This window comes from Astatotilapia calliptera, chromosome 18, assembly GCF_900246225.1.
Source record: "Astatotilapia calliptera chromosome 18, fAstCal1.2, whole genome shotgun sequence".
In the NCBI taxonomy this organism is placed as follows: domain Eukaryota; kingdom Metazoa; phylum Chordata; class Actinopteri; order Cichliformes; family Cichlidae; genus Astatotilapia; species Astatotilapia calliptera.
In genome coordinates, this window is record NC_039319.1 from 30,958,142 (window position 1) to 30,984,632 (window position 26,491).

The 26,491-nt window shown below is 42.4% G+C and overlaps 2 protein-coding genes across 2 annotated transcripts in view; one reads left to right on the forward strand and one right to left on the reverse strand.

Annotated features, from left to right (window-relative positions):
- LOC113010984 (protein FAM151A) overlaps positions 1 to 26,491 on the forward strand; it is a 509,869-nt gene that overhangs the window by 334,102 nt on the left and 149,276 nt on the right. The gene's annotated exons all lie outside the window — the stretch shown is intronic.
- On the reverse strand, positions 4,587 to 26,153 carry LOC113011000 (zinc finger protein 2 homolog). Its single transcript, XM_026150359.1, has 3 exons — positions 25,895 to 26,153; positions 7,998 to 8,348; positions 4,587 to 6,643 (listed from the first exon to the last, which is right to left on the reverse strand). Exons 1-3 carry the CDS (start codon positions 26,064 to 26,066, stop codon positions 5,097 to 5,099), a joined length of 2,070 nt encoding a protein of 689 aa, XP_026006144.1. The 5' UTR covers positions 26,067 to 26,153; the 3' UTR covers positions 4,587 to 5,096.

Below are 26,491 nucleotides of genomic sequence, written 5' to 3' on the forward strand. Positions count from 1 at the left end.
AAAAGAATTTGAATGTCCCTGTCTGGGACCCATTGAAGACTAATTGCTTGCAGCTTCAAAATGTAGTATGTTCTTATTTATAGTATGATATCGTATAATATAGTATGTTATTCTTACATAATTTCTTTATGAATATTTATTGTTAGAATACATATTTTGGATCACAAAAACAAGTACTGAACACTTACTATATCATCATTTAGTTATGATGATGCTCATTGCTACAATAGTCATTTTCATATACATTTCCTAAACATCATTTTGAATTCGTATTGGAAAGACTCATTTTGGAAAGCCTTGTAAAAAAAGCAAAAAACCATTTGTACTTCACTTATATAGCACGCTTGACAATACTACAGATAATGTTTACACATCTTCAGTAAGCTAGCCTCACACTGAAACACAGTTTATATAATTGAACAGATACAAAATGAAACAGGTTCTAAAACATTAAAGTCTAGTTATCAGGGAGAAGTCTATGGTTTCTTTGCATCATAATTCAAACATTACTGAGGTAGAAAGAAAATTACCAGATTTAGACAGTTACATCTCTGACATGTATTGACAAAAAATACACTTCTGGAATTTTGTACATGCCATTTTTCAATAAAAATAACATTTAAAAAGTTTGTTTTGCTCTCATAAAGAAAACAAATCCTAAATGTCATGCAGTCATGCAGATGCATGCCATAAGCTGAAGAACTCTCACTCTTTTCTCAATTTTATTATACAGCCAAATTTCCATCATTACTGAAAATTTTTAAAAAAAAATTGGGGGTCATTAACTACAGGACTTACATTGCCGGTAACCTGGTAATAGATTATAGTAGCGAAAACAAGCCCAAGGTTTAAATCGTTGAATCTAGGACAACATTTTAAGTTAAAGTTTAGACCTGTTAACACACACACACACACACACACACACACACACACACACACACACACACACACACACACACACACACACACACACACACACACAAGCTTCTTTATATTTTGTTTACAAGTAAGGCAAAATCAAAGTCTTTAGGAAAAGTCCTCCAGGCTGATTGAACAGCTTTAAAAAGCTTTTGTTTTGATGTTGGCTGCCTTTTGTTTCATTTGCTGTCAACACAATCCCTGGATTCTGGGATTGTGCTCCACTGTGTGCTAACCAGGTATGGTTTTATTGGTTTATTCACTGGTTTGGAATCACCGAGCCTCATTTACAAACAGTGCAAATGCACAATTTTTTACAGGAAAATCTGTGATTTATCAGTATTTTCATAACTGAATTTCTTTGTATTTTGCAAACAAATGTTGTAACCCCTCTGACAATGGATAACAAACAAATCACAGCCTGGCTGCAGTAGGAATTTGAATTTGCTACAAAAAACAATAACCCCCCCCCCAATTATTATAGCCTTATTTACAGTTTTCCAAATGATCATATACCACAAAATAAATAGCACAGGTAAAGAAAACAAAAACACTAAATGAAAACAGTGTATTCAGCACATGTATAAACTGACAGCTTAGAGTACTCAGCCTTCTTGGAGTACCTGGGTGTGGTGCTTGAGGGTCGTCCTACTGCGAGACTGCAATGCTCATGTGAGCAACGAAAGTGAGACCTGGAGGGGCGTGACTGGGAGGAATGGCCTGCCAGATCTGAACCTGAGCGGTGTTCAATTCAATTAAATTCAATTTTATTTATACAGCGCCATAACACAACAGTCACCTCAAAGTGTTTCATATTCCAAGGTAGACCCTACAATAAGTGTTGTGTTGACTTCTGTGCAAATAACAATTTGTCCATTACAAACACAATGTTTGAACATAAGGACAGACTGTGGCACCAGGACACCCTAGGCCGCAGGTCGATGATTGACTTTGTAATCCTATCATCAGGGTGGCTGTAGCTCAGGCAGTAGAGCAGGTCATCTACTGATCGGAAGGTTGGTGGTTTGATTCCTGGCTGCCAAATATCCTTGGGCAAGATACTAACCTTCATACGCTGATGGATTCATCAGTGTATGAAGGTGTGTGTGAATGTTAGTTAGAAAGCACTTACGTAGAAAATGTGTTTGTGTGAATGCTTTACAAGTTGTGTAAAGCGCTTTGAGTCCACGGAAGAGTAGAAAAGCGCTATATAAGAACCAGCCCATTTACCATCTTTGGCTATATGTTCTGGACACTCAGGTGAAGAGAGGCGCTGATCACCACCTGGTGAGTTGGATCAAGTGGTGGAGGAGATCTGTGGGGCACATGAATATATAGTGATGTTGTGCTGGGAATGCCACATCTTCAACTCCCACATTGGGCAGAACTTTGACAGCATTCCAAAGGATGCTGGGGAGAAGAAGGAGGAGTCCTATTGGGATTGATTACCCTGTGGGACTTTGGATTTAATTTTTTTTGATTGATTCGTACCAACGGGCCAAGTGGAAAAATTGGACCAGTTCTTTATCCTCTCAAGGATACTTGAGGGTGCATGGGAGTTTGCCCAGTCTACATGTGTTTTGTGGACCTGGAGAAGGCATTTGACTGTTTCTTAGTGTTGTGTGGGAGGTGCTTCAGGAATAAGCGGTGTCTGGCCTGTTGCTATTCGCCATTCAGTCCTTATACGACTTGCAATTGCGCGGTCCACATTGCCGGCAATAAATCAGACTTGTTCTCTCCAAGGAGAGAAGTATTGAAGTCTTGGGGAGAGGGGAAAATGAGATCGACAGACAGATTGGTGCTGCGGCTGCAGTGATGTGGACGCTGTACCGGTTCGTAATGGTCTGCGTCCCTAACCCTCAACTATGGTCACAAGCTTTGATGGCGGAATAAGCTTTCTCCAAAGGGTGGCTGGCTTCTCCCTTAGAGAAAGGGTGAAGAGTCTGGCCATCCGGGAGGGACTCAGAGTAAAGCTGCTACACCTCCATATTGAAAGGCGGCAGTTCAGGTTGTAAGGGCAGCTGACAAGAATGCCCCCTGGGCGCCTCCTTGGTGAGGCAGAGGGGCAGACCCAGGAATCCTAAAGAGATTAGGAGGTGGTGGCTGGGGAGAGGGAGCTGCTGCCCCCCGCGACCCCGGATAAGCGCAAACAAACAAACAAAAAATATATGGATGCAAAGAGGTGTGGGAGTCAACCTTCATCCACTCATTTTCTTCCACTTATGTGGGACAGGGTCATGGGGCAGAGGCCTAAGGAGAGCCGCCTAGACCTCCCTCAATCCTGCTACCTCCTCCAGCTTATTTGAGGGAACACCAAACCTGTCTTTACCACAACAGAGTGGCGGGCAGCATCCACAGCCTCATCTATTAATTTAAAAATATTCCATTAATCTGTGTTTTATTGTTTCTTAAATGTTCTTATTTTTCCACTGAAAATGACTTCTACCATTGCTGGATGTGATCATTTACAATATATATGTTTTTGGTACTACACCCTTGATGCTGAAGAATCTGGATTTTCTGTTTTCATTGCATTGAGCTTTTCATATGAGGCTGACAGATTACTCCATGTGGTCCTTGTCCTCCGTCTGTTAGTCATAGCGCCTTTTTCAAATTTTCTTTCTTACTTGAGCGAAAATAAGTGTTTCAGGGGAAATGAACTCCTGCATTTCAGACTCAGTATCGCTTTTTATTTATTTTTAAAAAGTCATCACTCCTGTGGAAACACTTTGGAAAGCTTCCACCTTGGACCTCAGACATTATTATTTAATTTTGTGCAGTCACACTTTCTCCTTATTTCCTGCCTAGAGGTGCAGGCGTCTCTCTTTACCACATCATCACCACTTTCTCCACTTCATCTGGAGGGAAATGTGTCCTTATGTAGAAAATTGGGGCGGGTCAGTCTGCAGATAGTATGCAAACTGTATTCTACAAGGTTGTTGATTCCGAACACTTCAGATTTATTAATGTTGGACACGATGGATCATGCTTCCTTGAGGTTTATTACCAATTGTAAATACCTGACCCATCACTGTGATTTGTACTTAAGAGTAAAATGGCCTTCTTTGGCCATTAGAAGACAGGGGCATTGGTACACTTTTATTTACAAAGCTATGCTTGGATTGCTGCCTCCTTATATTTGTACTTTGGTCACAAGGACAAATAGTGGTTCTTACTCCTTGCGCTCAAATGATCAGCTGCTGTTGTCTGTTCCCCTTGTCCGCACAGAGCTGGGTAAGAAAGCCTTTGTCCACTCTGCGCCTTTTTCATGGAACATGTTACAGAAAGACTGGAAACTAACTGAATTGTTGTCTTTAAATGTTTTTAAAACTAAACTCAAAGGCCTACAGGCTGCCTCAATAATGTGTAATTGTTTTGTGTAATTTTAACTTTGTTTGTTCGTATGTATTTGTCTTGAAATGTGCTGCCTCTTGGCCAGGACTCCCTTGAAAAAGAGGTCTTTGATCTCAATGGGACATTCCTGGTTAAATAAAGGTTAAATAAAAATAAATAAATAAAAATAAGCAGTAAAAACTAAATAGGCCGGTTGTATGTTTTATAAATCCAACAATAATTTTTCTTGGGAACAATTTTTTTTTTTGTTACACAGAGTAATTCTACGTAAACATTAGTAAATGAGGCCCAGTGTCATGCTGACACTTTACAGCTTTACAGATGCACAGACACTTCTTTAATAGGTTCATAATTTCATCAGTTTTGATAAGACTGCCAACATCAGTGGCTGAAATGCAGCCCCAAACCAAAACAGAGTCCCCACTGTGTTTAACGATGGCTGTAAAACACTCACCGTTGTCTCTTCTTGACCTTCTTCATGCACTCTAGCAAGCTGAATTTTTTACATTTGGACCTATCGCTCCATAAGATGTGGAGGATTTTCTCCCCGCTTCCCTTCTATTGGCTTCTTGACACATTTCCTGTTTTTGACGATGCATCTCTCCCCGACCATTTCTTAATAACGTGACATAATTATTTGAATACAATTTCTCTTTGCCATGTGATTTGTATCAATGTTTCAGTGACAATTACTTTGACATCTTCCACATTTTGCAGTTTTATATGCTTTGACAATGGTGGCATTAAACCTCATGGAATGAACCTCTTCTTGCAGGTTTTACAAACATACTTCCTCTCACTTGTGCAACTTCTTGTGTACACTGTCAGTCACTACTTTGACCACATCTTGTTGTAGTTTCGCTAAATTTCACCCCCTCACCCATGTGGATTCTTGTGTGATCCGTCACAGAACTGAAACCTTTGCCAGGAGATTTGCAAAGGTGCTGCCTCTCAGCTGTGTGATTTTTCACGTGAACACTCCCACCACTTTGAGTAAAAACTTCTCCAAATGTTTTGCAAGAACTCTCACTTGTGTGAGACCCCATGTGGACAGTCAAATGACTATTTTGACTGAAAGTCTTACCACAGGTTTTGCAAGAATATGGCCTCTCACCTGTGTGAGTTCTCATGTGTACATTCAAATGACTGTTTTGACTGAAGCTTTTACCACAGGTTACACAGGAGTAGGGCTTATCACCTGTGTGAGTCCTTATGTGGACAGTTAAATCCCTCATTTGGCCAAAACCTTTTCCACATGTTTTACAAGAATACGGCTTCTCACCTGTGTGAGTTCTTGTGTGCCTTTTCAACTTTGATAAGCAGGTAAATTTTTTCCCACATGTGTTGCATTGATAAGGCTTTATATGTGTGTGAGTTTTCATGTGGGCAGTCAAATTACCGCTTTGTGTAAATCTTTTTCCACACGTGGCACAAGAATATGGCTTCTCACCTGTGTGAAACCTAACATGACGTATCAAATTTGAAGCGTCCCTAAACGGTTTCCCACAGATCTTGCAGGGATAGGGCTTTTCACCTGTGTGGGTTCTCATGTGGTTCAGTACTTTGTCACGTCTTCTGAAATTTTTCCCACATGCTTCACAAGAATATGGCTTTTCACCCGTGTGAATGGTTATGTGGCACTTCAACTTTTCCAAGCGGATAAATCTTTTTCCACAAGTGTTGCATTGGTAAGGTTTTATACCTGTATGCGTCGCCATGTGCACCGTTAAATTGCCTTTATGATAAAATCGCTTCCCACAAGTATCGCAAGAATGTCGCTTCTCACCTGTGTGATATCTAATGTGACATATCAGATTTGATCTGTCACTAAATGCTTTCCCACAGATGTTACAGGCAAAAGGCTTTTCACCGGTGTGAGTTCTTATATGGACCAACAAGTTATCCTTTCTCCTGAATTTTTTCCCACATGCGTCGCAAGAGAAAGGCTTCTCACCTGTGTGAATGCTCGTGTGTACTTTCAATGTTGACACGTATTTAAATCTCTTCCCACAGGTGTTACAAGAATATGGTTTCTCATCTGCTCTTCCCTGGCATAGAGAGTCGTGAGAAAGGAGCTGGCTGTTTGGCTCTTCTTTACAGGAACTCTGTTCCTCAAAAACTGAAGAGATCATGAAGGGATTGGTTTGCTGCTCCAGTACAAGCTGCTCTCCCTCCAGTACAAGCTGCTCTCCCTCCAGCACAAGCTGCTCTCCCTCCAGCACAAGCTGCTCTCCCTCCTGATTTGTGAAGAGTTCCTCCTCTTCCTCTTTTATTTGTAGAAGGCCTAGGTCCTGCTGGTTCAGACCAGATTTATTCTCCAGGTTAAAGAGCCATTTGTCATCGAAAATGTCCTCCTTGCATGCATAGTGGTCTAAAGGAATAAAGGGACACATAAAAACATTACTACTGCGATGAGAGGTAAATACATTTTTCAACACCAATAATGACCTTAGACATTGTTGTATTTGGTGTATGATATTGTGAGTTTTTTCTATCCGTTCACCATCTAAATGTATTTGCTTCCACCAATTTGTATGTGTGCAGCTGACAGCCGAGGCTTGTGCGTTAATAAAGACAAGCCTGCAGTCCGCGAGTCCTCTGTTGGGATAGTATGAGTACTATGAGGTAATTAAGATATAATGGGGCCTGATGATTCAAGACTTCGTAGGTGAGAAGAAGGATTTTAAATTCAATTATGGATTTAATAGGTAGTCAGTAAGGACAACCCAGCATGGGAGAAATAGTTCCCATTTCTAGTTCCTGTTAGTGCTGCTGTACATTTGCTGCAGTGTCTTAGATCCACTTATGCTTTTCTGGGAGCCTTTAAAATAGCCAACAACAAGGAGTCAATATAGTTCAGCCTTGAAGTAACAAATGTGTGGTGTAGTTTTTCACCATCACCATTAACTCGGACGTTAAAGGACATCTGCTGGTTAAAAATGACTCCGAGACTCTTCAGTGTTTCTGGAGTCGTTGTGTTAAACCAGAGTAAACGTCATGTTTCTAAAGCTCCATTTTGTCTGAATTTAGGAGAAAAACAATTACTGGACATGCAGACCGTTATGTCTTTCAGACAAACCTGCAGTTTAACTGATTTCTGTTATCAGGTCTCATTTTTGAAAAATAAATAGGTAGATCTGTAATGACCTGAGGCAGCTTTATCAACTAAAGGCTTTGAAAGTAATGGTTAATTTACAGCAGCATAAAAACCCGTGGTACATAATGTTTTTAACACTGATAAAATTATCACGTTTAATATCAATGCATTGTATTTCTATTGTGTCTAATAGACACACTGATGGTTTGGAGAGACTGAAAGAAGCAGTCTAAATAAAAATCAGTGGATGTTTAAGTTGAATACTTGAAGATGGATCTCATGGAAGGATGTGATCGTTTCCTCTCTTGAATGGCTAAATTCTTTTGCTTGTGAAGAATTTTAAGAAATCATGACTACTTAAAGTTAATAGGTTATTGGGCTGTGCAGAGCTCTGACTGTCAGCATAGCTACGGTGCAGAAAAGAGGATGGTTTTTATTAGTAAGCGAGTTTTTGTTAGAAAGGAACAAACTATTTTTCCAGGACAAACTCTAAGTTAGAGTTATCTCCATGAAGGCATGTGTTGGTGAGTTATATGAAGGAAATATCAGCCAAACTGCTTTGATTTGCCATTTTCTTTTTTTTCAGTAGTAATGTTACATTCACTCTGACGAATGGGAACATTGTAACCTTTGTTTCTGTGTTGTCTCTTCTTTGGCTTCAGCTTTGTGCTGGTGTCCACACGGTTGTCTACTTCCTGGTAATGATTCTTAGATCCAGGAGAGCTGTGACAGATGAACTGGTCAGAACGTATTTTGGGTTCATTATCATCACTTTCCTCATTAGTGCAAGGCACCATGAAGGTGTCAGTTTCCTGCTTCAGTAAAAGCTGCTCTTCATTCTCAGTGAAGCAGTGTTCCTCGTGTTCCTCTTTAATCGGCAGAGGAACCGTTTCCTCCTGGTCCAAACTGGAGATGCTCTCCTCATTGCAGAGCTGCTGGTCTGTGAGAACGTCCGTATTGTAGACATGTTGTGGGAGATCTTCAGAAAAAAAGAAATAAAAAGGTACACATGACAAAAGGTTACTCCTGTGATCATTGGACATTCAAGTTAGTGACAGAAACAGGTTTCTTTGTGATAAAACAACAATAAAAATGCTAAATTTAAGGTTCTACAGTGAGAGCATGCTGCTCACACTGTTTCATCATTTGTTGGACAGCTTTAATTGAAGCAGCTTTTTAAAAATGTACATTAACCATCCATTTCTGTTCTCAAACGGATCTCCCTGTTGGAGCTCAGTGTGGGGGGAGTTATTTTTTCTCCTTGTAACAACAAGAGGCATGGCATGGGAGGCGGCGATAAAGAGAGGGGACTGGAACTACTAACAATGCGAAGCCTTAGTTTTTAACCTTTCAGCGTCAATCTGCGATTGAGGATGGAGCCTCTCAGTGCCTCATTTGTAAATTAAATATCCTCCACAGAGCTTTATGTTGTGCATTTTCTATGGTTTCGGTTTGGGTCGCTGCTCATGTGGTCGAGCAGCCAGTGCTACCTAGCCTGACCTGTCTCTCCAATGTGATGTTTGTGTATTGTATGTATGGTCGGCAAGGTATCATCTACTTTAATTGCCCCTTGGGGATAAATAAAGTCTCTCTGACTGAAATACAGATCTTTTTGTTCTTGTCCTCCATTTTTAGCCTAAATTAATTGGAGAAATTTTCAAGAAATCTTTTTGATACTTGATGAAAATCATTTGCAGTGGATGTCTAAAGTCCAAGAACTTCTCAAAGGACTACGAATTCACAAACAGGCTGCTCCTGGTTCCAGGTATTAGCCTTAGCACCAGTCTGCAGCATGCATCAATCATAACGCACAGCACGATGTGCCACACGCTTCAAATGCTATTTGTTGTCATATTTTAGTAATATGCAAACATCTTTTGTAGTAACATGTTTTCATGTTTGACATCAGTTTATTGTGTGTTTTTCCTCTTGGGTGTCTGTCTGCAGTATAGCGTGTAATGCTCATAATGCACAATGCCAGGTATGAAGAATGTGATTAGTTGTTCAAATGTTATTAGTTTTTGGCATGTTTACTTAACGGTTTTTCAAATGTAACATAATATCTGAGTGTTTCTTAGTTTTAGACGAGTTAGGCGATTAAAAAAAGAAAAACAGACTAAGACGTCAGGAACATCCCTGGCTTCTAGTGGAGAGCTGTGTTTATGAAAAATCCAATATCACTCTTATTACCCTGGTGTGTTTCTGACTCTCCTCAGAGCACATGCTCCTCTTACAATTAGTTTCAGCAAAATTGTAAATCAAGTAGGAAAATTACATTTATGGAATTGACAGAGTCTAGACAATATTTTATCGGCAGTCCTCTAATGACCCGTTTTCTGAAAGGCACCATGTGGTTGCTTTGTTTAGTGCCATGTCGCACATTCACAGCTCCCACAAAGCTCACCCTGAACTCACCACACAACAGCTGATTAAAGTCACCCACCCATATCTACACTGCTCTAGTACACTTCACATTTGGATGGCTGCTAGGTTAAAACAGGGTTTGGAAAAACATTCCTCTTCTGGTACAGCATTGGACTGAAAATGATTTTAAAATCAGCCAGTAGCCAAAGAACAAAAAAATATATCGCAGTAGGTGAAACTGTGGCCTCTCCTATGCAAAGTATACATAAACCATGAGCAGGTTAAGACTTTTGCACAATATTGAGTTTTTATACTTTACCAGTCTTGGTAGCCGGGAATCGGTCCGCCAGGACCTTTGATCCTGGCCGCCGCCTAACTCACATTGCACCAGACCCCTATGGCGCCTCCTGCGGGTGGTGGGCCTGCAGGAAGATAGGCCCATGTCCCCTTTTCGGGCTGTGTCCGGCCGAGCCACCAGACGCTCGCCCTCGGGCACCCTCCCCCCCAGGGCGGGGCCCCGGTAACCCTATCCCGGGCAGGGTGAACTGTTCCCTCAATGGTCTTTTCATAGGGGTCTTCTGAATCGCTCTTTGTCTGGAGTGCCCACTCCGGGTCAGGGATGAGTTCCTGCCCCAAGTGGAGGAGTTTAAGTATCTCGGGGTCTTGTTCACAAGTGATGGGAGAAGAAAGTGGGAGATTGACAGACGGATTGGTGCTGTGGCTGCACTGATGCGGACGCTGTACCAGTCCGTCGTGGTGAAGAGGGAGCTGAGCGTAAAAGCGAAGCTCTCAATTTACCGGTCGATCTACGCCCTTACCCTCACCTATGGTCACGAGCTGTGGGTAGTGACCGAAAGAACGAGATCGCGGATACAAGCGGCAGAAATGAGCTTCCTCCGAAGGGTGGCTGGCCTCTCCCTTAGAGATAGGGTGAGAAGTTCGGCCATTCGGGAGGGACTCAGAGTAGAGCCGCTGCTCCTCCACATCGAAAGGAGCCAGCCGAGCAGTTTGGGCATCTGACAAGGATGCCTCCTGGGCGCCGCCTGGGCGAGGTTTTCCGAGCATGTCCCACCGGGAGGAGGCCCCGGGGCAGACCCAGGACACGCTGGAAAGATTATATCTCTGGTCAGAGGAGGCAATAGCGGAACTACAGGGCTGTTTCGAGGTGACCGACTGGGAAACACTCTGTGAGCCTCACGCCGAGGACATCAATGGGCTTACTGAGTGTATCACAGGCTACATAACTTTCTGCACCGACTCCATTGTTCCAGCTCAGACTGTTCATTGTTACCCAAATAACAAGCCGTGGGTGACTAAGGACATCAAAGCCCTCCTCAACAACAAGAAGAGGGCTTTCAGAGGGGGCAACAAAGAGGAGGTGAGGAAGATCCAGGTGTTACTAAAGGACAAGATCAGAGAGGCTAAGGACAATTACAGGAGGAAGCTGGAGTGGAAACTCCAGCAGAACAGCATGAGAGAGGTGTGGAGGGGCATGAAGACCATCACTGGATTCAGGCCAACCAACAGCAGGGGAGCTGAGGGAGGTGAGAATAGAGCCGACGAGTTGAATCTGTTTTTCAATAGATTCGACACCACAGTGTCTGCTCCCACCCCCACAACCTCACCTGCAGTCAGCCTGGAATCCAGAGCCACACCACTGTGCCAGCCTCTCTCTTCACATGTTGCCTCCTGTGAGATTCCTGACACCCCTCCCCCACCCATCACCTTCACTCAATACCAGGTTGAGATGCAAATGAGGAGACTTCACTCAGGCAAGTCTGCTGGACCAGACGGAGTGAGTCCCCTTGTCCTCAAGACCTGTGCCCCCCAGCTGTGTGGAGTCTTTCATAAACTGTTTATGCTGAGTCTGAGTCTGCAGAGGGTCCCGGTGATGTGGAAGACATCATGCCTCGTCCCTGTACCAAAGACGCCTCGTCCCAGTGGCCCCCAGGATTACAGGCCCGTGGCACTGACCTCCCACATCATGAAGACCCTGGAAAGGCTCATCCTGGACCAGCTGCGACCCATAGTAAGACCACATCTGGATCCCCTTCAGTTCGCTTATCAGCCTCGTCTCGGAACAGAGGACGCCATCATCTACCTGCTCAATCGTGTCTACACCCATCTGGACCAGCCGGCGAGCACTGTGAGGGTCATGTTTTTTGACTTTTCCAGTGCTTTCAACACCATCAGGCCGACCCTCCTGGGTGATAAGTTAGCAGCGATGCAGGTGGATGCTTCTCTGGTGTCCTGGATTGTTGATTACCTGACAGGAAGACCACAATATGTACGTCTCCCACAGTGTGTGTCTGACAAGGTGATTAGCAACACAGGGGCACCACAGGGGACTGTCCTCTCCCCCTTCCTCTTCACCCTCTACACCACAGACTTCAGCCACTGCACAGAGACCTGCCATCTTCAGAAGTTTTCTGATGACTCTGCGGTGGTTGGATGCATCAGCAGGGATGATGAGACAGAGTACCGGGCTGTGGTCGACTCCTTTGTCACGTGGTGTGAGCAGAATCATCTGCAGCTCAACGTGGCAAAGACCAAGGAACTGATCGTGGACTTCAGGAAGACCAGGAAACACTTGACCCCTGTTTCAATCCAGGGGGTCAGTGTTGACATTGTGGAGGACTATAAATACCTTGGAGTACACATTGACAATAAACTGGACTGGGCTAAAAACACCACAGCACTTTACAGGAAGGGCCAGAGTCGTCTCTATTTTTTGAGGCGACTGAGGTCCTTCAACATCTGCCAGAAAATGCTGAGGATTTTCTATGAGTCTGTTGTGGCCAGTGCGATCCTCTATGCTGTTGCATGCTGGGGGAGCAGGCTGAGGGTCGCAGATGCCAACAGACTTAATAAACTGATCCGTAAGGCCAGCAATGTTGTGGGGATGGAGCTGGACTCCCTCAAGGTGGTGTCGGAGAGGCGGATGCTGTCCAAGATAAAGACAATGTTGGATAACACCTCCCACCCACTCCATGACATGTTGGTCAGTCACAGGAGCTCGTTCAGTGAGAGACTGAGATTACCGAAAAGCACCACTGAACGACACAGGAAATCATTCCTGCCTGTGGCTCCCTGTACAACGCATCCACTTAACACACTGTTTGCTGCTACAGCTACACATGTTTCTTTTCCAACTATTTATTTATAAGTGACTTATGTATGTATGTATGTATGTATGTATGTATATATATGTATATATTGTACTATTCTTAGTTAGCGTATTGTCTGTCTTGTCTTAATGTTGGTTTAAAATGGAGCACTGTAACAAAAAATAATTTCCCCCAGGGATCAATAAAGTATTCTGATTCTGATTCTGATCTCTCAGCTGGCCTGGGAACGCCTTGGTGTTCCCCAGATAAGCTGGAGGAAGTGGCTGGGGAGAGGGAGGTCTGGGCTTCTCTGCTTAGGCTGCTGCCCCCGCGACCCGGCTCCGGATAAGCGGAAGAAGATGGATGGATATATTTTACCAGGTGAAAATATTTAAGAATGAAAGCTCTCAAAGAGAACATCCCAACAATCATCCTCCATGGAGCAAGCATTTAGGTATTCGTGCACTACACGAGTAGTTACCTGCACGAGTAGGTTTTTTTTTGAAGAAAGCACCATCTGTTGTTGACACTCAGCAAAGCGGTGTGTTTATAGTGGACACTGAGCTGCAGCCACCCACTGAGTAATTGTATTAACTCAATTATAAAACATCATTGTTGCAAACTCTTTGCTTCAGTGCTTCATTCAATGCATGACTCTGTAGCACTCACCCATATCTTCAACTGAAAATAGACCTGCAGGGCTCTAGAGGGCAACCAAATCTCTGATTGTTCGCATTTGGGGGGTTAGCGTCCAGAGATAGTCAGGGATGGGACCTCTGCGATTGGTCGTGGTCCTGTAATTGTCCCTTAGTCCTTCGCATGGACGTTTGAAAGTGCAGGCACATAGAGAGAGGTGAGTAGCTTGAACAAAGCGATATCGATTCATGAAATCCTGAATCGACTTTTAAATATAAATGTATTTTGCCAGAAATGCCGGAATCTCAGGTTAAAGCTCACAAAACTATTTCAACAAACAGCAAATGAGAGCAGGAAGCCATAAACACAGAGCGGACCATCAGAATCAGCTTTCTCTTTCTTGGATTTCTCACCCGACAGCACGTACACGAACACGCCGTCGGGGCTGAAAGCCGACAGCTCACTGACTCTGAGATTTAAGATTCCTTAAATAATGTTTTATTAATAAAAGAAATCCTGTCCACCCAACATCAACATATCTCAGACATCTTCAGGCTCTCTGCCCTTGGTGTGTTTTGGACCAGCACCTGTGACATCAGTACTTGGTAATGTTCCCTGTGTTTCATGTGTCTGAGCGAACACACCAACTCCCTGAGCGATCCCTTGGACCACTGTGAGCAAGAGCAGACGTGTGCACTGTGGTCACACCAGCATCGAATCCATCCAAGTTACATGGTTTATTAAAATAATCAAATTACAGCATTTACATTTATGTTAGACTACTTTTAATTAACTGCTTTAGCCCACTTACAGTGAAAATTAAAAAAATCTTGTCCATGTCCTGTGTAGTATGTTAACACTATTGGAAGTAAAAATAACTTGAACTCCAATTTTGAAAACACAACTTTCTTTTTTTCTTTTTTTTAAAAAATAAAGCTCTGACTTGTATTATGAGCCTGTGGTCTGGGAGAGAGTCCTGTAACTCTCTGGCTGTGTCCCAATTCAGGGTCTGCACGCTTGAAGTACGCATTTTAAGTCCGATTACGTCACCGCCACGCGGTCCCAATTCGAAGTGCACTTCAAATGCGTACTCCAAATGCGCCGTCGATTTCCCCAAATATCAAGTGTGGTCCGGTGCACGCTTTGTGGTCCCATATATCCCACAATTCATAGCGCGGCGGTGGGTGTGGATTATTTTGCCGCAAAATACGGCAGAAGGCAGAAGGGAGCGGCCAAAGAGTGAACTGTCAAAAGTAAGTACTGAATATGATGTCACTTATTTATTATGTGTGAATGTTTAATAACGAAGAAAATTAAAACATTACTGTTGGCCACATGTCGGCAAAGTTATGTGACATTAGTGCCTTTATGTGTGGACGGGATTATTTTTTAAAACGAAAATGGAAAATCTCCGTTTTCAAAAATACCCGTGTACGTGTGGACGTAGCCTCAGTCTCTGACTGGAAGCGCTAATTCGTCATTCGGCTTTTGTCAGACTAAAGTAACTGTTAAAACTGTTTGAAAAGCTCAGCTATAACACAAGGAGAGATTGAGAATTTCCTTTTAGTTCTCAGTTTATTTGATATTGACAAAAGTTAGTCAGTTTTGTCTGTTCTTCTGTAAAACAAACTAAGATTTATTTTTAGAATTAATATTTTGTTTCTAAGTGGAATTGACAATTTAGTAGTCTGTTTCGTTTGTGCTATTTTGAAACTTAAACGCTTTAGTGGCTGCCTTTTGTGTAGTTTGCAATATTTGCCTTTATTTATCTGAAAAAGTCTCATGTTCCTTAAGTACATCTACCCTGTTGAACTTATTATGGGAAATAAATATTTAAATAAAAACAAGCTGCTGATTATTTCACATTTTACTTGTGAGCAACGGCACATTTAAATCTTACAAATATAGTTATTTGGCTTATATCGTGATAGATATCGTTATCGCCTGAAATGAAAAAAACATATCGTGATATGAAAAAATCTCATATCGCCCAGCTCTACTATAAGGATGTTATGTGTTTGTAGACTTTCTGCCCAGTTTGACCCATTTAGCAGACGTCAGCCTGTTTAAGGCTCTGATATCTATTCTGTATGACTTAAAGCAGTTATGACATGGTCTGATTTTCTCACCCAATAAAGGAATATTTCATATATCAGTCTACTCTTCATTCTATCAGAAACTGTTTTCACAGCTCGTACATTTTCTTTTTACACATATATGTAAGCATTGAGCCAAATTTAGTAATGCCAACATACTGAAGGAACAACATTTGTCTCTTATGTATAATACATCTGTATATACACTTTTGAGTGAAGATTTAAGGTGATTGGAAATATATATAACTGCAACTTGAATCTTTGACCCAGAGTTCAAGCTCAGTGCTGTAATATACCCCCCTCTTCCGGGGGGCGGGTGGGGGTATATATATTATATATGGCTACGGATACCGACTACGGAACGGAGCAGTTGTCAGCCACCTCCTGTACATGGATGACATCAAGCTGTATGCCAAGAGTGAACGAGACATCGATTCACTGATCCACACTACCAGGCTATACAGAAATGACATTGGAATGTCGTTCGGACTGGAGAAGTGTAGTCGGATGGTAACAAAGAGAGGGAAGGTAGTCAGAACTGAGGGGATTGAAATACCAGAAGGCAACATTGCAGACATAGAGGACAGCTACAAGTACCTGGGGATCCCACAGGCAAATGGGAGCCATGAAGAGGCCGCTAGAAAGGCTGCAACCACCAAGTACCTGCAGAGGGTCAGGCAAGTCCTGAGGAGTCAGCTGAACAGTAAGAACAAGATCCGGGCCATCAACACCTACGCCCTTCCCGTGATCAGGTACCCTGCTGGGGTAATAGGCTGGCCAAAGGAGGAGATAGAAGCCACTGACATAAAGACAAAAAAGCTCCTTACCATGCATGGAGGGTTTCACCCCAAGTCCAGCACCCTGAGGCTGTACGCTAAGCGGAAGGAAGGGGGCCAGGGACTGGTGAGTGTCAGCACCACAGTCCAGGATGAGACAACGAACATCCAAGAATACATTGGGAAGATGGCCCCAACTGACCGAGTGCTCAGTGAATACCTCAGGCAGCAGAAACCCAAGAAAGAGGAGGGAGATGAGGAACCATCATGGAAGGACAGGCCCCTGCACGGTATGTACCACCGGCAGATAGAGGAGGTGGCTGACATCCAGAAATCCTACCAGTGGCTGGACAAAGCTGGACTGAAAGACAGCACAGAGGCACTAATCATGGCAGCACAAGAACAATCTGTGAGCACAAGATCCATAGAGGCTGGGGTCTATCACACCAGGCAAGACCCCAGGTGCAGGCTGTGTAAAGATGCCCCAGAGACAATCCAGCACATAACAACAGGGTGCAAGATGCTAGCAGGCAAGGCATACATGGAACGCCATAACCAAGTGGTGTACAGGAACATCTGTGCCGAGTAGAACCTGGAAGTCCCGAGGTCAAAATGGGAGATGCCCCCAAGGGTGGTGGAGAATGACCGAGCTAAGATCCTGTGGGACTTCCAGATACAGACGGACAAAATGGTGTAGGGCTGCTCGATTATGGCAAAAATGATAATCACGATTATTTTCACTGAAATTGAGATCTCAATTATTTGACGATATTTATTTAACCCTTTAAGACCTACTATAGAACCAAGTCCGCCAGAGCTCATATTATTTTTTTACATGTTGTAGTGCCATTTGTGGGAGCATTTCAAGTTGCTATACTACTGTTATAGCCCATATTTTAATAATATGTATGCATTAAGTCCATAGTAACTACATTAATTGCAAAAAAGTGCAATAAACTACAAAAAAATTGAAAATTGTTTTTGTTTTTTTTTTTACATATATTTCTACTTGGAGAAATTTAAGAGGTTTATCTCTCAAAACTTTAAATACAAAAAAGTTGCAAAAAATAGTTTCCCACCACAGGAAATTTATTTTGAGTGTCTTCATAGTTTTATTTTGGAGATACACCAATTTTTATATACTGCAGGAAAAACAAAAAAACAATCCTATGATGCAAATTTGCAAAGAAAACAGCAGGTGCATCAAAATAAACTATTTCCAGCAGTGCAATTCGAGTTCTAAGCATCCCAGAAACAATTCAGAAAAGTCAAACATGACTTATGAAAACACCATTATAGGCTTTTAAGGCCTACAAGTAAAAAACTACATTTTCTGCGAAAATGACGTCGCTTCCGGTTTCGGGCAGGAAATGGCGGACATGCGATAGTTCGCGCTGACGTCTGTTTCACTGTGGGAAGTGTTACGAACAGCTGATCGGATCGGCAAAGCGTGTTTCTGGAATATTATGTTTTTGTTCCTGCAAGCGCTTTTTATGCAAATTTTGCAAAGCTTTATGTGGAAGGAAACCGTGACCGAGGACAAGCTGATGGCATAAGATGTAAGTACAACTCCTCCGGTTTCATATGCAAAAAAATATATTGCGCTAGCTTACACGGTTCAGGTTCTACAGGGAATTAAAAATAGCTACACAAAACGGAGCGTGCAGCTCTGACCAGCTTTAAAGGGTTAACAATAACAATGTATTGAATAATGACTTTAAAAAATAATATAAAATAGTGTGCAACACCACTGAAGTTTTTTTTTACCTCTCTTTTCAGCCAACGGCAGTCACTCTTCTCTCCAAATAACTTCTGCTTAGCTTTCCGAGCTTCCCTCGGGTCCTCTTAATCAGCGGTCTCCACCTTTTTTTGCGCCACGGACCGGTTTATGCCCGACAATATTTTCACGGACCGGCCTTTAAGGTGTCGCGGATAAATGAGGGAGGGGCTAATAATCGGCTCAGTCATTTTTAATGATCGTTGAAAGCCCAGATCGTAATCATGATTAAAATTCGATTAATTGAGCAGCCCTAAAATTGTGGTGGCTAACCAACCGGTCATAGTGGTGGTAGACAAACAGAAGAAGACGACCGTAGTGATCGATGTAGCAGTTCCGAATGACAGCAATATCAGGAAGAAGGAACACGAGAAGCTGGAGAAATACCAAGGGCTCAGAGAAGAGCTCGAGAGGATGTGGAGGGTGAAGGTAACAGTGGTCCCCGTGGTAATCGGAGCACTAGGTGCGGTGACTCCCAAGCTAGGCGAGTGGCCCCAGCAGATCCCAGGAACAACATCGGAGATCTCTGTCCAGAAGAGCGCAGTCCTGGGAACAGCTAAGATACTGCGCAGGACCCTCAAGGTCCCAGGACTCTGGTAGAGGACCCGAGCTTGAAGGATAAACCGCCCGCAGGGGCGTGCTGGGTGTTTTTTATTTTTATATATATATATATATATATACTAGGGGTGCAACGATATTCGTATCGATATTGAACCGTTCGATACAGTGCTTTCGGTTCGGTACGCATATGTATCGAACAATACAACATTTGTAATTTATTTTATCAACTTTCCTTCTGACGATGCTGTCTGTGTTGAGCGCTCAGTGAATCTGTGTTCGACTACTCCGCCTAGGCTGCACTGTCCAGCGCAGATCCACTGAGCGCTCAACACAGACAGCATAGTCAGAAGGAAGAGCGCAGGGCAAGCTAGCAAGACAGAAGTTAAGCTCTCCTTGCAACAGGCAAATTGAACCTCATTCAGATCTGGCGTTTGGAATTATTTGGGTTTTCATGTGACGTATGACCCTGAAGGTAAGCGAGTCATGGACTAAAGTAAAACAGTATGTTGGATGTGCCATGCAATGCTCAATTACATGGGTGGGAACTAGTGTGTTAGCGCAGTTAGCTCGTTAACGTGTTGGCCGTCTAGCCCCATGCACGGAGCGATCGGCGGTAGCTCGTTAACGGAGATTTGCCGTGTTGTGGCGTTAAGGTCATTTCAACGAGATTAACCTGAAAGCACTAGTGGGAACACAACGAATATGACTGCACATTTACGCCGACATCATCCTAGTGCAAAGACAAAAACAACAAGCATGCTACTAACTTTAGCCGAGTCATTTAGACAGCTGTTAGCACATGATTCTCCTTATGCTGCTGAGAATATAGCCCAGAAGAAGCGGATAGTATAGCTTTTATTTTGGAAAGAGACATTTCTCTGTAATAAACTCTCTTTTCCAAAGATGAGTGATTCCTCAATCAGATACAGGGCTCGCAATATCGCTAGCTCCAGGACGTCGGGCTAGCGATTTTTCCAGTCGGGCTACCAAAATCTCTCTCTGCCCTGCCCGTCGGGCTATTGTAGGAAGGAAAAATATATGTCAATGCTTTTGCATTCTTTCGGAAATGTAGCTGGGTAATTATGTCATTGGCATCGGTGAGCCACTGTCAATATGTGACATATTGAAGTCGCGTTTGAATTTGCGCTTGTTTTTTTGCTTTCACTTTGCAATCGTGCGAACTGTGTATAGAGAGCGACAGCACTGATCTGTGAGTGATGATAATTTGTGCACCAATTCCTCTGACATCGTCTTATTAATCGTTAGCTTACTATGCAAACATGACAAGTGAAATCTCCCGCAGCAAGCTTAAACATGTGAGAGGTTGATCTCGCAGAGAATCGCTGAGCTTATGTGAGAAGCGCAAATTCAAACGCGATTTCAATATGTCACATATTGACAGTGGCTCACCGATGCCAATGACATAATTACTCAGCTACATTTCCGAAAGAATGCAAAAGCATTGACATATATTTTTCCTTCCTACAATAGCCCGACGGGCAGGGCAGAGAGAGATTTTGGTAGCCCGACTGGAAAGATCGCTAGCCCCGGGACGTCGGGCTAGCGATATTGCGAGCCCTGTATCTGATTGAGGAATCACTCATCTTTGGAAAAGAGAGTTTATTACAGAGAAATGTCTCTTTCCAAAATAAAAGCTATACTATACGCTTCTTCTGGGCTATATTCTCAGCAGCATATTAAACATATCAGGTCCCCATAAGGAGAATCCTGTGCTAACGGCTGTCTAAATGACTCGGGTAAAGTTTGTAGCATGCGTGCTTGTTGTTTTTGTCGGCTTCCACTTGTCTTTGCACTAGGATGATGTTGGAGTAAATGTGCAGTCATATTCGTTGTGTTCCCACTAGTGCTGTCAGCGTAAATCTCGTTGAAATGACCTTAACGCCACAACACGGCAAATCTCTGTTAACGAGCTACCGCGGATCGCCCTGAGCGTGGGGCTGGACGGCCAACACGTTAGCGAGCTAACTGCGCTAACACACTAGCTCCCACCCATGTAATTGAGCATTGCGTGGCACATCCAACATACTGTTTTACTTTAGTCCATGACGCGCTTACCTTCAGGGTCATACGTCAGATGAAGACCAAAATAGTTCCAAACGCCAGATCTGAATGAGGGTGGAGGGGTTCATATTGGCATGTTGCAAGGAGAGCTTAACTTCTGTCTCGCTAGCTTGCCCTGTGCTCAGTGAATCTGCACTCGACTACTCCGCCTAGGCTGCACTGTCGAGTGCAGATCCACTGAGCGCTCAACACAGACAGCATCGTCAGAAGGAAAGTTGATAAAATAAATTACAAATTTTGTATTGTTCGATACATATGTGTACCGAACCGAAAGCACTGTATCGAACGGTTCAATATCGATACGAATATCGTTGCACCCCTAATACATACACATATATATACATACATACATACATACATACACACATACATATATATATATACATACACATATACATATATATATGTCAAACCAGTTTTTTAATATATTTAACTCCTTTTCCGCTGTAGTCAGAAGCTGTTCTAGGTTTTTACCTGAGCAGTACAGACTGGTATCATCAGCAAACAATACACATTTTAACAGTTTGGAAATGCTACATATGTCATTTATATATAATAAAAATAATTTAGGGCCCAGCACAGAGCCCTGAGGAACACCACAAGTTACCTTCAACTGCTTAGATTTTACATTATTGAATTCGACATATTGATTTCTGTCATCCAGGTAACTTTTCATCCACTTGTATGCTAACCCTCTTATGCCATATCTCTCTAGTTTATTCATTAATATAGAATGATCAATTGTATCAAACGCCTTTTTTAAGTCTATAAAAACACCAACAGTATATTCCTGTCATTTGCTGTCATGTAGTTCTTGTTATGGATAAAAAGTGTCTTTTTTTTGTTTCAAAACAGCTGATAACTATTCGCTGATAGCTGCCAACATCTGCAAACAAATATAATTCTATAAAGTGGTTCTATATATTGTGTAACTGTTCATATAGAGAGTTATTAAATTTATTGCTAATGCAATCATATGGCACACTGACTTCTGAGGAAATTTTAAATGGCACTCGTCATCAGAAAGGTTGCCTACCCCTGCTGTAGATTATTTATTATAAGCCTATTTTTACTTTGCTTACCAACACAATTTAAAAACTGGTTTATAGTATGAAGTTCGCATAGTCGACAAAAGTCCTGAATCGGTCATGTGCTTTGGAGCACAGGCACATCCATCAACTCTACAAGGTTAACTCTGTAATCATCAAAGGTTGTTACGTTCAAACTGAGGGCTATCTTCCAATGTACACACACTAACAGTCCAGCAAAGGTTTGAGCTGTCTGAACATCATGCCAAAAATAGAATAGAATAGAATAATCCTTTAATTGGCCCACAAGGGGAAATTTGGTTGTAACAGCAGCCAAAAAGACACATATACAAACAAAGAGTACACAGGACACAGAACAGAAACATACACAATTTTCTTACATATTTACATTAAGGACAAAGTGAAAAAAGGACTCTGTCAGATCGCAGCTGCTGATACTGGCTGCAAGCTTGGAGTGGCGCTGGAAGTCATATATAAATAACCAAAGACATTTAAACTTGAGAAAAATAACTTTTGTTGCTCACAAATCAGGAGATGGCTATAAGTTATTACAGCGTTTCCAGGTTTAAAGAATTGGAATTAGAAGCAACATCAAGAAATATAAAGTGTGCCGCACAATACAGAAAATGCCTGAAGAAAGATCCAGCGGTCTAAAGACCCAGAACAGCTGCCGAGACACTAGAGTGAATGACTTAGCCACGTTGTGAAAAGTAGATTCAAAGAATACAATCACTAAAACCCAGACAATGGACTGCAACGTTACTGACCAACAAAAAAATCTCCCTCACCCTCAAGCCAGAATAAAGTACACTAAGGACAACCTGGAGAAAGATTATGCATATTGGAAATACCTCCTGTGGGCACATGACATTTGGAGAAAACAAGGAGTGCATACAACCCAAAGAACACTGTCCCCACAGTGAAACACAGAAACACAGAGAAACACAGAAACAGTGCAACACAGAAACACAGTGAAACACGGAAACAGTGGAACAAAGTGAAACACAGAAACAGTGAAACACAGTGAAACACAGAAACACAGTGAAACACAGAAACAGTGAAACACAGTGAAACACAGAAACAGTGAAACACAGTGAAATACAGAAACACAGTGAAACACAGAGAAATACAGAAACACAGTGAAACACAGAGAAACAGTGAAACACAGTGAAACACAGAATCAGTGAAACACAGTGAAACACAGAAACAGTGAAACACAGTGAAACACAGAAACAGTGAAACACAGAAAAACACGGAAACAGTGAAACACAGAAAAACACGGAAACAGTGAAACACAGAAACACAGAAAACGTGAAACACAGAAACACAGTGAAACACAGAGAAACACGGAAACACAGTGAAACACAGAAACACAGAAAAACACACAAAACGTGGAACACAGTGAAACACAGAGAAACACGGAAACAGTGGAACAAAGTGAAACACAGAAACAGTGAAACACAGAAAAACACGGAAACAGTGAAACAGTGGAACACAGAAACAGTGAAACACAGAAAAACACGGAAACAGTGAAACACAGTGGAACACAGAAAACGTGAAACACAGAAACACAGTGAAACACAGTGAAACAGAAACTCAGTGAAACACAGAAACACAGTGAAAGTTAGTTCAGGGGATATGTGTTAGCCTTGTTAAAAACACAGGCCACCACAACACAGTCACGTCCATGTATGCCTGCTGTTAGGGCACAGGAAGCTGCTGGAGTGTTGTCCTCAACAACATGTGTCAGACAATACAAGCACATAAGCACTGACACAGGAAGTGCTTTTGTGTGTGTGTGTGTGTGTGTGTGTGTGTGTGTGTGTGTGTGTGTGTGTGTGTGTGTGCCTGTGTTTAATTGTGTAATTTCCGTAACTGTGAGATATGTGCTGCTACCTATCTTGGCAGGTCTCCCTTGAAAAAGAGGTTTTTAATCTCAATGGGATCTTCCTGGTTAAATTAAAAATAGAGGAAGGGAAGAAGTTAAAAACTGGACATAGAGACATCTGAGTGTTTGTGTCTCTGTGTAATCTGTAAAGCTCTGAGCTTCTGTACTCATACATCAATAAAACAACCATAAAACCAACACAGTCGTACATGTCTGCACCACAACAGCTTGTCTTCCATTATTACCAACTTAGCCTGACTCGACTCTGTTACTGTTGTTTTTAATTACTACTAAATACCACCTCAATGTGTGTCGGACGTCATAGCAACGCAACTGCAAGTCCTGTGATGTCATTTGTATGTGACACAACCACAACAACAGAGGACGCTGCGGCAGTATAGCTGATGCCCACACACACAGACCACTACCTCCTCTTTGACTCCCACCACCGTCTGGAACACAAACTTGGACCCTACAACACTGGGCAGAAAACACGCCCAGGGCAGGAGGCAAAGAAATGGAACACACATGTAAACAAAGCTTTCAAAATATGTGGTTATCCCAGCTGGGCCTTCATCCAACCAGCACAGATGCAGAGTAAAGAAGGTCAGACACCAACGAGCCACACACTCATACACAAACTGGTTCATCCCAAACACAAGCTAAGCAACACAGTGTATGCTGTGGAGTGCAACTAGGAGAGCTCAGACCTCTGCAGTGAAGAAATTAAACAGCCACTGCATAAACGCATGGCACAGCATAGAAGCGCCACCTTGACAGGACAAGACTCGGCTGTACATCTGCATCTAAAGGTCAAAGGTCACTCTTTGAGGATGCCAATGTCCACATTTTGGACAGTGAAAACAGATGGTTTGAAAGAGGAGTGAAAGAAACCATCCTTGAACAGAGGGCGGGGCTTACGACACCAACTGTCTGCTACCTACATCCCAGTTTTGAGATCCCTTCCCAGGCACCTCAACCCCTACTCACATCTTGCGTCAGTTGATCTGAATAAGTCACATGATAGGGCGAGGCGAGGTCCCACAATGGCTTCACCCGAAGTCTCTGCCGATAGCGACCTACACCCTTTTTTGACACCTTGGCTCACATGATGAATATACATCACAGACACCTCACCCTTACTACTGGAACTTCAACATTATGCACTCCATACTATACATTAATGCCACTTGTTTTGCACATGTTCAACTACCAACCTCTGTATAGTTTATACATTTTATTTATTGTTTACTCTATTTAATTTGTAAAATATGTGTACACACACACACACACACACGTAGAAAAACATATTTAGTATACACATCCAGTAATGCATATACTATTATATATTGTACATATATTTATTACTCTCAGATTTAGCCATTCTTATATTTTCCTTGTTTTATGTTATGGTATGTTTTGCACACCTCTGTTGCTTGTGAAGCTCACACACAAGAATTTCACTCGCATGTAATGGACCAGTGTACCTGCACATATGATGCGACAATAAAAGTGATTTGATTTGGATTTGATTTGAATAGTGGGTCAACGACCCTCTTAAGGGACACCTGGGACCTGAACAAACTGAGTACCGTGTACTGATTGCATGAATACAGTTGAAGTTTTAGAGCAGTCGTGTTAGAAATAAACACACTACTGCACTGGGAAAATATAACTGGGATAATACTGTGTTTCCTGCTCGCTGTGCTCGTTTCAGCTGCTCCTTGAATGTCTCCATTGTCCATGAGCTTTATAATTTCTCCAGATTTCTCAACGCAGCTAACACAAAGACAACTTGAAAGGACAGATGTAGTAGTATCCCACGGAGAGAATAGGGGTGGGGTTATATAAATCAGTATGTGGCCAAAAGCAGAGACACAAAGAGACACGCACTGCTAACAAAAGAAACGCGTTATGTGATCGATATCAAACTATAAAGTAACCTTCTTTGTGTTACACCCACGCCTGAAATGTGAATCAATTTCCTACGCCATCTGGAACCTGCAGTAAACCGTCTCAGGTATGCGCTCCTTCACAATAACCCGAGGGCATCAATTTATTTTCAGTGAAGTTTACAGCAGCATTTCCGTGACCTCGTTACATCTACCTGTCCGTTTCACCCCTTTAAATGCGTGCTACTGATCCACTAGTTCGCAGCTTTATCATGCAGCGGTGGTTTTGTTACGTACCTATTCTCTGTAACTTTATTTTGGGGAACTTAACGGTGATATCCCGGAGTATGCGCTGCCTGGCATCGGCCTCATTCTGGACGATCGTTTTTACAAAGGCTCCGAATATCTCTTCAGCAGCAGCCGTTAGTCGCTCATTAACAAAGTCTCTCAAATACTCGACTGAACACATCGTTACTTCAGCAGCTCAAATATTTATCTGCTATAAAGTACACAACCGTTTTCAGCTTCGACTACCGAGCAGAGCCAGAAACGTTCTACGCATGTGCAAAAAAACTTCTTCCTGTTCCTTCCTTTCACAATAAAACCCATCGACATTTTTAACAAGCTTTATTTAAAAATGACAACCTATGCACCACTGACTATAGAAAGGACTGTTATCCAGTGATGTTTATACAGCCAGTGGTGCATACAAAGAAACTTAATGCCATAACAGGAAATGAGTGTGTACAAAATAATAATACAAAATCACTAGTTTTAAACTCAGTGTTCGCAAATAATGTAAATTATTATTTGGGAGTAACAGGCAGAAGTTAGACAAAACATTCACAAAGAAGATGAAGATGAAGAGGCTTGGATGGAGCTCTGAGTAGCATG